Source organism: Chelonia mydas, chromosome 1 (assembly GCF_015237465.2).
Source record: "Chelonia mydas isolate rCheMyd1 chromosome 1, rCheMyd1.pri.v2, whole genome shotgun sequence".
Lineage (NCBI taxonomy): Eukaryota > Metazoa > Chordata > Testudines > Cheloniidae > Chelonia > Chelonia mydas.
In genome coordinates, this window is record NC_057849.1 from 166075942 (window position 1) to 166088033 (window position 12092).

General features: G+C 43.0%; 1 protein-coding gene across 7 annotated transcripts in view; it reads left to right on the plus strand.

The window, feature by feature from the left end:
* LOC102936614 (amyloid beta precursor protein) overlaps positions 1-12092 on the plus strand; it is a 301370-nt gene that overhangs the window by 183681 nt on the left and 105597 nt on the right. For 2 of the 7 annotated variants that reach the window (XM_043538321.1, XM_043538320.1), the window contains exon 8: positions 2018-2098. The exons of the other annotated variants lie outside the window; for them this stretch is intronic. In XM_043538321.1, the coding sequence (XP_043394256.1) occupies positions 2018-2098 (81 nt within the window). The remainder of the gene's footprint in view (positions 1-2017; positions 2099-12092) is intronic. 7 annotated transcript variants of the gene reach the window in all.

Here is a 12092-nt window from a genome sequence, read left to right on the forward strand (position 1 = left end):
CATTTTAGAAGAAACTTCCTGTCACTATGGGATTTTGGGTGGAGCGTGAATTGAATAGCATCCCCCCAATATATGTTGAAAACAGTAAAACTACTCAACTTGCTAAATCAACATCAATTTAAGCAGTAATTGTATTTAGTAAGTGGTATACGTTTTGGTTTTAAACCGTAATTTGAAGCAGGGAAAATTAAAATTAGTATCATCCATTTTATTTAGGGCCATATCAAATTCACGGTCCATTTTGGTCAATGTCATGGTCACAGGATTTTAAAAATCATAACTTTCATTATTTCAGCTATTTAAATCTGAAATTTCATGGTGTTGTGATTGTAAGGAGTTTGGGATGGGGGGGGAATCACAAAGTTATTGTAGGGGGCGTTGCAGTACTTCTACCCTTACTTCTGCGCTGCTGCTGGCGACGTCGCTGCCTTCAGAGCTCAGCAGCTGGAGAGCGGTGGCTGCTGGTCAGGAGCTCACCTCTGAAGGCAGAGCCACTGGCGGCAGCAGCAGTGCAGGAGTAAGGGTAGCATGGTATGGTATTGCCACACTTACTTCTTACACTCCTGCTGGTGGGGCGCTGCCTTTCGGAGCCAGGTGCCGAGCCAGTAGCTGCCACTCTCCAGCTCTGAAGTCAGCACAGAAGCAAGAGTGGCAATACCCATGACACCCCTAAAAGAACCTTGTGTTCCCCCTGCAACTCCCTTTTGGGTCAGGACCTCCAATTTGAGAAACGCTGGCCTCTCCCATGAAATCTGTATAGTATAGGGTAAAAGCACACAAAAGACCAGATTTCACGTGAATTTTATTTTAAGAAACATCCGTTGAATAATTAAAATACAGTATAAAACAAAGTATTTTCTTTTCAAATTGACTGTGCTATTATGCACAAGATGTGGATAGTCTAACATGTATGTCTTAACCTGTTACTCTTTGCATAGGCTAATTTCACATTGACTTCAAATCTGGCATCAAACCATCAGTGTCTGTTGACAAAAGCATATTTCTTAAAACACTTCGAATTTGTGCTCCTTAATGAAACTTCAAGAAAATTGGGTTACCTCACATCACAATGCTATGTACTATCTGGTTTAATATGTCTTCAAATATAATACACATTGTAATCTGCCCCTTTCAAGAAGAGATGCTGAAAGTCTGTAAAACCATAATTTCCTATTCTCAGTAAATTTCTTGATCAATTTGCTGTTTGTTTTGGATCTTGACATCCCTCTAATTAACGGGAAGTAAAATGTTTTGACAGCTAAATGTCCATGTCAACATCAGAGTATATTTAGCAGTAAGGAATTGAAATATTTTGCTGCATGTGTGTAAGCAGAATGGGAAAAATATACGTAATTTTTAATTAAAGAACTAAATGGCTCTTTCCATCTTATTTATCAGATGAGTGCTCCAGACAGATGGAGGTCGGGTAACAGGCTTTAGGGCAGAAAACAAGCAAATGAGCAAGAACACATTCATCTGCCCTGGATGGCGTTGCCCTTTCATTGTTCTTGAGTTTTATAGGGTAATTGGCAGGACTATAGCTATATAAAAGCAGCAGAGCTTGCAAGTTGCTCCATCCAAGAAGTGCCTTTCTGACCGTACAGAATGTGATGGGAAAGATTCATCACAGTAAGCCAGCTGCAGCCTTAACTCACCATAGCATTCCCGAGGGCGTAATTTAAGGTATAGAAGCCTAGCGCTAAAATTTTAAATCCCCAAAACCTAATATTTGTTAGAAGTGAATCTAAGCTTGACATTGCAGCTCCGTGCTCCTCCTTGTGAGTGTGAAGTCTTCAATTTGAATGAATAAAACACACAAGTGAATTTATTACAAGTGTTTATTAAACCAGTCCCCAGGTATAATCTACCAAGGGCGATTTTATTATCTAGGCACTCACTCTATTCTTAACAGAGGGATCAAACTAGCTCGGGGGAGTTAGCTTAAGAAAGCTTAAGAGGCAGTTCCCTCTCCTGTGTGAATTGCCTGCTGCTGCTGACTTCTGTTTCTCTGGCACAGGAAAGAGACAGGACACATGTCTTGATGAAGTTGATGCCAGTTTTAGCAAGATGAGACTCAGGGACAATCACAGGAATGAAGGTCTCTGTTGTAATTATTTGAGATTTGTCCTCCAATGAATCTTATCTATACATTTATTTTTATGTATATTACCTTCTGTGGCTGTTTAGTGACAGCTGACTCATTGAGTATAAGTAATCAGCATACATGGGACAAGCCACTTAAAACTATGATAATGTAAGTTGGGTTCATGGCTTGTCCTTGGTCCATATATGGAATGAGCATAGGGTATGAAACTTCACCTTAAAATGGATTTGGATTTTTTGACATTAGAATGCATAATGGATGGATTAGTATTCACAATAGCAACAATACAAAGAAGTGAACATGCATAAGGTTATGGCAAGAGTTTGATAAGATGGTAGATTCAGATGTTAGTGATTTTTAACAACATCCCTTACAACTTATAGGAGTTGACTTTGGCCAAGTTTGATGGCTAGAACAAATAGAAGCTTCTCAGATGCTGATCAGTAATTTAGTTTGCCTGGGAATTTTCTACAAATAAGAATTTATTTTTCTGTATTAGAGATCAAAGATATTTTTGTAGGGGCTTGCCCATCCTTTATCACTTTGGCAGGAGGTAAATGCTTGAAGTACTTCTGCATCCTTCACTTCTTAGTAGTAATCTCAAGGTATTTAACACAAGTGAGGAAGGATTTTGTATTTTACCATTTTTTCCCTAAATTGGGGCAATTTTTCTTTCCTTAATTCCCTTCCCAGTATAGTCACTATGTAACACTTTTTATTATGATGATGATGATTTATCATTTGTAGTACTTTAGTGCCTAGGAGCCCTGGTCATGGCCAGAGCCTGTGGCGCGGAGGCCCATTGGGGCTAACTGGCAAAGGGTTCATTGTTCTCTATAAGCAACTCTGTCTCAGACCTGACAAACTCACTGCACCTAATACACTGTTTTCATTATATTTATCCATAAAGGGTAGCTAGTGAGGTCTCTATTGAAAGCTTGTAACCTGTCAGTGCTCATAATCATTGCGAGATGTATGTACTGGTAGTATTTAAGGATTAATGTAACTACTGAGAATTATGCCTTTATGGTCTTGGAGTAAAAGTTAGTCACCAGGTAACCATGTGTCTTGATCATGACCAAGGAGGGAGCGGTCACCCCACCTTGGCTGGCTGATTATCTAATGTGTTGTTCAGTTGCCTACCCTTGCCCCATCCCAGAAGTAGAATTACCATGTGGCTGGTATTTGACAGGCCTGGTCGGTATTTTTATGGATTTTCCAGTTGCCAGAAAAATAATTTAATCTGTCGGGATTTTTTTTATGTGGATCTAAAGATTTGCATTATCATCACAATACATGGGGATGTCTAATGTTAAAAGTTTCTGTGTCCAGCTAAAGATGCTGCAGTGTTCCCACTTCTGCAGTTTAAGTAAGAAGATTGATAACATCATTTTATCTGTTCTCTCTCTCGATACTGTATGAGTAGCTGTTGAAGGGTGCAGGTGTTGCAGAGTTGCATTGTGGTTGGGGGTAAGGCCTGTGGTGGGCTTGCCTTGTGAGGGAGAGTGCCTGGTTTTTTTTGCATTTCAAAGGTGGTAACTCTACCCAGAACAGTCAGTGAAAAACCATCAGAGACAATTGTAAATAATCAAAACCACATGCAGGTAAAAAGGAACACCATAACAGACAGAGATCACCTTGCCTATGAATAAAGGCAAAAGACTGATTCAGTATATGACAGGGCAGACAAAGACACTCTGCATCCATTCACTGAGGAGCAATCTTGTTGAGCAGGAGTGTTTTCCATGAAAGATTGGATCCTGGTTCCTGTGAAGCCTGCAACAGACTGACCTGTGCTGGGGGGAAAACTACTTTATTAGATAGGAAAGGTAACTATTAATAAGTGTAGGCCTTAGTTAATGTTTTGTAATTTTGTTTTAAATCGTAACCATTTGCTTCCATCATGCTCTCTTGTTTCAAAATAAGATTTATTTAAGTTTTATTATAAGTGCTCACAAGTGCTGTGCATTATGCAGGAGCAGTGATTTAAGATAAAACTGTTAAAATGGGGTACATGGCACTGGGAGCAGATAGAGTTGCCAGGTGTCCGGTTTTCAACTGGAATGCCCGGTCAAAAAGGGACCCCGGCGGCTCTGGTCAGCAGCACTGACAGGGCCATTATAAGTCCGGTCGGCGGGGCTAAGGCAGGCTCCCTGCCTGCCCGGCTCTGTGCAGTTCCCAGAAGAGGGACATGCTGGCCGCTTCCAGGAGTCACCTGAGGTAAGCGCCTCCTGGAGCCCGCACCCCTGCCCCATCCTTGAGCCCCCTCCCAGAGCCCACACCCCAACCCCCTACCCCAGCCCTGAACCCCCTCCCACAGCCCACAACCTGCACCCCAGCCCTGAGCCCCCTCCTGGACCCTGCATCCTGAACCCCCTCCCGGAGCCCACACCCTGCACCCCAACCCACTGCCCCAGCCCCGTGAAAATGAGTGATTGAGGGTGGGGGAGAATTAACAACGGAGGGAGGAGGGATAGAGGAGGCTGGGCCTGGGGAAGGGATGGTGCGGGTGGGTGAGGCCTCGGGGAAAGGTGGGGCAAGTGCATTCAGTTTTGTGCAATTAGAAAGTTGGCAACCTTGGGAGCAGAGGATCTGTAATTTCTGTAAGTAGCCTTGTCAGGGGCTGGATATCACAGGGGAATACTTCAAGGGGACTTGGGAACTGGGGTACATTTTTTTTAACCTGCAAGGCAAAGACAGGGCTGGCATAACCCACAAGAGGGCTTGTGGCTGAAAAGCTGTAGCTATTAGGGACCTAACACCCAGTCAGCACATGCAAGACCCCCTCTTGTTAAAAGCAGGGGGTAACAAGGTGACTTTCAATCCAGAGTACCCCAAAAACCATCACAGGGCCCCATTGTACTGAGACAGTATTGCTCAGCATGAACCACAAGGAGTCGGGTGGCACCTGTCTTTAAGGTGCCACTAGACTCCTTGTTGTTTTTGTGGATACAGACTAACACGGCTACCTCCTGATACTTGCTCAGCAGCCTAAATGTTGTCAAGGTTATTTTATGCATCATATCAAAGGAGAGTTTTTTGAGGAGGGATTTGAAAGTGGATAATGAGGTAGCTTTGCAGATGTTTATGGGGAGCTCCTCCCAAACATGAGGGGTAACTTGGGAGAAAGCACGAAGGGGCTTCTTTGAAAATGTAACACATGGGTGATGGAGGCTGGTATCATGAGGTGGGAGACAACATTTCAGTAACGTCTGAGAGGTAGTAGGTAGGATGGACATAGCCGATGAACAGCCTTGAAAGTGAAGACAAGCAGCTTATGTTTGATGTGATAGAGAATGGGGAGTGACTGAAGGGATGGAAAGAGAGGAGTGACGTGGTCAAAGCAACTGTTTAAGAAAGTGATCTTTGCAACAGCATTCTGAATGGATAGGAGTAAGATAAAATTGCATTTGTCAAAGCCCTAGAAAAGAATATTGCAGTAATCAAGGTGCAAGATGATGAGAGCCCGAATGACGGTTTTAGCAGTGTTGTGTGGATGAATAGGAAAGGTTGCATCTTAGAGATGTTACATGGAAAGTTAGCTTTGTGCTAACTAGAAGAGAGTATCAATGCCAGTACAGGCACTGGGTGGTGAACAGTGTAAGAAAGGTAAACTTCCTTCCCCAAAAATGGCTTTTCTCAGAATTATAGTAAACTTCCTCTCAAATGCATTTTCTTTGGATGTTCTACCTTGCTGTGATGTACAGCAGTAGTATGTAACTGTTACATTTCAAAGGCCGATAGGCTGAGAATTATGTAACAGTAAGTTTGAAAGCTTTAAACAGTAAGTTTGAAAGCAAACATAATTTCCAAAACATTAAATATGAAGTAATTTTCCATCCCTGTACCATTAATGTTTTTGTCCGAATCTATAGAAATTCGTAGATTAAGATGTGTAATTAAGCTGTAGATTACTTAATTGAATAAATATGAGAGAATCAGTATACAGACTTTTGTGACAAGACATTTGAGCCAGGACAGGAGGTAAGGTAATAAAAACAGGAGAAGAAAAACGACGGTTAATAGAAAGGACTTCCAGGGAGCAATGGATGTGTAACTCCATTAAACTGTACTTGTAAGTCATTGTAGTTAAACTCATGAATGTCCTAAAACAAAACCCATGAAAAGCATATATTTGAAAAAGGGAGAGATGTGGGATATTTCAGTCACAAAGGCCTCACTTCTTTTTTGTAATGTGGAAATTATGACAATTGTGTGCCATTCTAACCTTTTTCGGACACGTTTGCCTAATTCAGTGACATTTTGTTGTTTCCTTAGAAGTACAGCAACATTTTGAAGTTGGAGATGGAAAGGAACTAAAAGTTTGGTCTCATAATGGGACCTAGCCATGACTCCTTTTAATGTGTAATTTATGAATCCCCATGCATATGATCAGTTCTAATGCAAGTGACACTTTTTCTGAAAATCTGGCCTCGAGAGACAATGGCTATTTGTCCGATAGAAAATACATTAGCCTGGGTGTCCTAGCCTAGTTTTAATTTGGGTGATTCCTGTGTCCCTTAAATTCCATCTCAATATGGCAGCCCATTGGATTGAGTATTGGAAATTTGTTGTGATCTTTTGTGATAATGCCAAACGCGGATATTGATCATGAGATCCACTATTACAGGAATAGTACATAGCCCTGAACTCAGGTTTCAACAAATGTTGTTTGAGTTCTTCAGTAAACACACTTTGAAAGGAGATGTTCCCTAGCTCCAGAAGTCGGATCTGTAATTCTCCAAAGTTTGGCATGGCTTTGGAGCAGTGCCGCAGTTCAGGCCCAACCAGTGTTTATTAAGTCTGCCGATGGTTATGGAGCTTTGAACTTATGGCCTGAAGCTCCCAGAGTGGGACAGTGGGTTCCAGGGCCCAACCAGAATCCAGGGCAGTTGGGAGGGATGTGATTTTATTTATTTATTTATTTATTTATTTTAGTATTTTGAAAAAGCATTTGCAGATTAAAAATAAAATGTTACTTATGCTTAAATCCAAATACAGAATACTTAAAATACATAAGTACAAAAAAAATACTTAGGTATGCACTTAAGTACATGGGAACACTGTCTCTCACACACATGTATAGCAACTCTCCCATCCACAAGATGACTGTATTTCATTGGAGCGGTATATAATTTGTGAATAGTAGTGTATATATACATAATATAATATTCAGTGAATGAATAGATTACTTCTGAAATGCAATATATTTAACTATGTCATCAGTGTAAGATTTAGGTCAAAGCTTTTTAGTCGCTGACTAAACAAATTCAGATACTTACAGCATTTAACATAAGCTTTCATTAATTCATCCTTTCCCACATCCTCCACTAAGTTTATTTATGGAATGTCTTGGGAAGATGGGTTGTCAGTATTCTCACTGCTAATTTAGGAGAGACACTGTTTTACGTGACAGTAATACAGTTCTTATGTGGACAAATTACTCAGTCTAAAGCTAGGTAGTTCAGCCTGAGTATTACTGTCCTATAAAAAAAAGTCCAGAAAGCAAGCAAACAAAACTATGAATGTAAAACTGTAGTGTTTTTTTTTTTAAGAAATTTACTAGCTGAGAGATGGAACAAGATTAAAGGAAGAGAAAGAGAGGCATATTGGTCCATGGTAAGAAGCCATAACTTTATATTTAGGAGAAAGCAGGGATGTACAGAAATGTGCTGGGATATCACTACAGGACGATCACCAGGTAATAAGAGCTTTACAAAGTTTTACAGTTAATCTGGTTTAATTAGCCAGCCATGAACCAGCACATACTGGATTATTTCACGACAGTGTGAGCCTCAAAAGAGAGTGCCAGCAATACAATTATAAATTGACTAGTCCTGAAAATGCTAAGGAAGACTACGCTTAGGTTTCTAAGATGAAGGACAAAAGCAGCGAAAACTCCCCTACTCTCCCAACCCAGACTCCCTTCTCCAGCACCACTTCACATCCTCACACATCACGAGAAATAAAGCCTAGTTCTCTAGACCTGATCTAAAACCCAAAGGGGCGGCAACAGTGTCTTCCCTTCCATAGAAAGGAACACCTAAGGATGATATGGCCATGAAAACCAGGAACATTACAATGTTCAGGGCCTTTTCCTTGTTTCCAGTTAGTTTTTACAGACAAACAATGTTTTGTCCTGGTTTTTGGCACTCCCTGCAAACTAGCTTCATGAAAGAGCAGCCAGCAAGTAGAGCTGGTGAAATTGACAGCAGGCTGTCTTTGTGCAGTGACACTGAGGGATCACCACCCACCCAGAGGCCTTTCATGTGTTGCCACCCTCTTCTTTTCTACTCCACTCACTTCCCAAGGAGCCTTCAATTCCTGCTCAAAATCTTGAGCTAGCCTTCCTCCCCACTGAGTCAAATCTACAGGATGACAGGGGAGGAGACTGAGGTGGGTAGCTTACCTGAGGAGAGCGACAGGGCAGCTGTTCTGAAACAGTTTTTATAGTGGAAGTGTTGAGTCGTTCGACCAAATTGTAAACCTTGTATACAATGGAAACCACTTCAAGCCAGCGTGTGCAGCAGCACCCCTAGTTCCAGCACCTATGCGACAGGGAGCAGTATGATTTATTATTTATATTACTGTAATGCCAGAGGCACCATCATGGACCAGGACCCCACTGGGCGAAGTACTACACAAACACAAAACAAAGAGACTGTATCTGCCCCAAGGAATTTGCAATCTAAGTATAAGAAAACTGATGGATACAGACAGGCAAATGGGGGCATGCCAGGAAACAAAGACTCTATACTGGTCAGCAGGATCAGCAGCAATCGTTGCCCACCAGTGGCCTAACTGGTGTCAAGTTTTTCTGATAAGCATCCCGGAAAAGGAGAGCTGTAAGGAAGGATTTGGAAGAGGATGATGTGTTAGTTTTGCAAATGTATCCAAGGAGTTCCTCCCAAGTGTGAGGGGTGGCATGGAAGCACTAAAACCATAACCTTAGGCCCATTTCCCCTGAAAACAGAGGCCTTTCTGTCAACTTTGAAAATCTTGTTACTGTACACTACCCACGTTCTTTCTCCCTCTGGGCAGCCTCAGGCTCCAAGCCCATCCTGTCCTCCCCCAGCACACATCGCAGCATGAGTCTAGAGCAGCATCAGCTGTAGGGTAGAGGAAGAACAAGGCTGTAAGCTTTATTACTTTATTACTCCTCTATGACTTTATTATTTTTATTTTTACTCTATGACTTTATTATTTTTATTTTTAGTAATAAAGCTTTATTACTTTATTACTCCTTTATTACTCCTCTATGACATATGAAGGCCATCTGAATGAGGGTTGTCTTTGTATATGTGTGCGCGCACATGATTTTAGAGGTAACTTGCTTTTTTCCCTGACTACTCTAAGGTATGTCAAGTCTGGTCTTCCCTGTTTTGCTGGAGGAATTTTATGGGTCTCAGGGATGTTTACTGTGGGCTTTTGCACCGTAATTAAAAAGGGATCTTTAACAAAGACATTCCTTCTCCAGAGTGTTCAGTCAGAGTTAAATATATGTTCAAAATGCTCTTTAAACATGTGTGACTCAAAACTCTTCTCACTCCCCCTCTTCCATCTGCTCAGCTTTCAGCATCTTGACTCTTCTGATTTCATCATTTAATTAGTTCTCCACTTACCACAGAGTCTTCCAGACTAGACAAGCCCTGAATTTCTAACAAAAACCAGGGAAAAATTCCCCAAGAAACCTACTCCTTATTTTAGTCTTTTCCATATATTTTCAAAGTCTCTCTCTCTCTCTTTCCCCCCTCCCTCCATTTGAGGTCATCTTCAAGGAAGTAGCTCTCTAGGGGTATGTCTACACTACAAAATTAGGTCAATTTTATAGAAGTCAATTTTTGGAAACCGATTTTATACAGTCAATTGTGTATGACCACACTAAGCGCATTAAGTTGGCAGAGTGCGTCCTCACTACCGTGGCTAGCATCGACTTACAGAGCGGTGCACTGTGGGTAGCTATCCCACAGTTCCTGCAGTCTCCACTGCCCATTGGAATTCTGGGTTAAACTCCCAATGCCTGATGGGGCAAAAACAATTGTTGCGGGTGGTTTTGGGTACATGTTATTAGTCCTCCCTCCCTCTGTGAAAGCAACGGCAGACAATCGTTTCATGCCTTTTTTCCTGGGTTACCAGTGCAGACGCCATACCATGGCAAGCATGGAGCCCGCTCAGCTCACTGTCACCGTATGTCTCCTGGGTGCTGCTGGCAGGCGTGGTATTGCATTGCTACACAGAGCAGCTCCTTGCCTTTGCGGCAGATGGTGCAGTAGGACTGATAGCCGTCGTACGTCTCCTGGGTGCTCCTGACAGACATCGTTGAGGTCAATCAGGGGCACCTGGACAGATGTGGCTATTCTCTGAATGGGAGCCAGATACTCCAGGTCATTCTCTTCTTTTTCTTATTGTGGAGATTCAGTCCTGCCTGGAATATCATGCGAACTGGAGGCTTCTGCTCTCAGGCTTCTGCCTCAGGCTGCCTGCCAGCAGCACCGTGCAATCGCACCTACCCCAGCCTACCCCTTGCTCCCAGGGTTCATGAAGCCTGGACAATAGTAAGGAGCAGTTCAGCTATAGACTGAGCAAGTGCAGAATGGTGGTAGAATGTGCCTTTGGACGTTTAAAAGCTCGCTGGCATTATTTGCTGACTAGGTCAGACCTCAGTGCAGCCAACATTCCCATTGTTATTGCTGCTTGCTGTGTGCTCCATAATATCTGTGAGAGTAAAGGGGAGACATTTATGGCGGGGTGGGAGGTTGAGTCAAATCACCTGGCGTCTGATTTTGAGAAGCCAGACACCAAGGCAATTAGAAGAGCACAGCAAGGCACGCTGCGCATCAGAGAGGCTTTGAAAACCAGTTTCATGTCTGGCCAGGCTTCAGTGTGACAATTGTGTGTTTCTCCTTGATGCAAACCCGCCCCCTTTGTTGATTTTAATTCCCTGTAAGCCAACCACCCTCCCAACTTCGAAATAAAGTAACTATTGTTTTGAAACCATGCATTCTTTCTTTATTAATTAAAAAAAAAAATGAGATAACAGACAAGGTAGCCCGGGTGGGGTGGGGTGCGGGAGGGGGGAAGGACAAGGCCACATTGCTTATTGTAGCCACACTAAAAAACTGTTTCAATGACAGCCTTCTGTTGCTTGGGCCATCCTCTGGAGTGGAGTGGCTGGGTGCCCGGAGCCTCCCCCCCGCATTCTTGGGCGTCTGGGTGAGGAGGCTATGGAACATGGAGAGGAGGGTAGGCGGTTATACAGTGGATGCAGCGGGGGTCTGTGCTCTTGTTCGCTTTCCTGCAGCTCCAACAGATGCTTCATCATGTCCTTTTGCTCCCCCATTAGCCTCAGCATCGCGTCCTGCCTCTGCTCTTCGTGCTCACTTAATTCTTTCCTAGTCTCTGTCACTGAATGCCTCCATGCATTAAGCTGTGCCCTATCAATGCGGGAGGACTGCATGAGCTCCGAAACATGTCATTGCGAGTGCGTTTTTTTCGCCTTCTAATCTGCGGTAACCTCAGGGTCAGAGATGATAGGGGAAGCGTAGAAACATTTTATGCTCTACGATTCTGGGGGGACTGCATGGTCACCTGTGCTGCTGAGCTCACCACGCTGACCAAACATGAAATGAAATTCAAAAGTTCCTGAGGCTTTTCCTGTGTACCTGGCTAGTGCATCGGAGTTCAAAGTGCTGTCCAGAGCAGTCACAATGGAGCATTCTGGGATAGCTCCCGGAGGCCAATACTGTCGATTTGTGTCCTCAGTACCCCAAATTCGACCCAGCAAGGTCGATTTTAGTGCTACTCCCCTCATCGGGGAGGAGTACAGAAGTCGATTTTAAGAGCCCTTTAGGTCAACGGAATGGGGTTGGTTGTGTGGACGCACTTATTTTTAAATTGACGTAGCGCGGCTAAATTCGACCTAACCCAATAGTGTAGACCAGGCCTAGGGGGAAAACCCAGACCAAACCAAATCCTTTTCTTTGGTCAT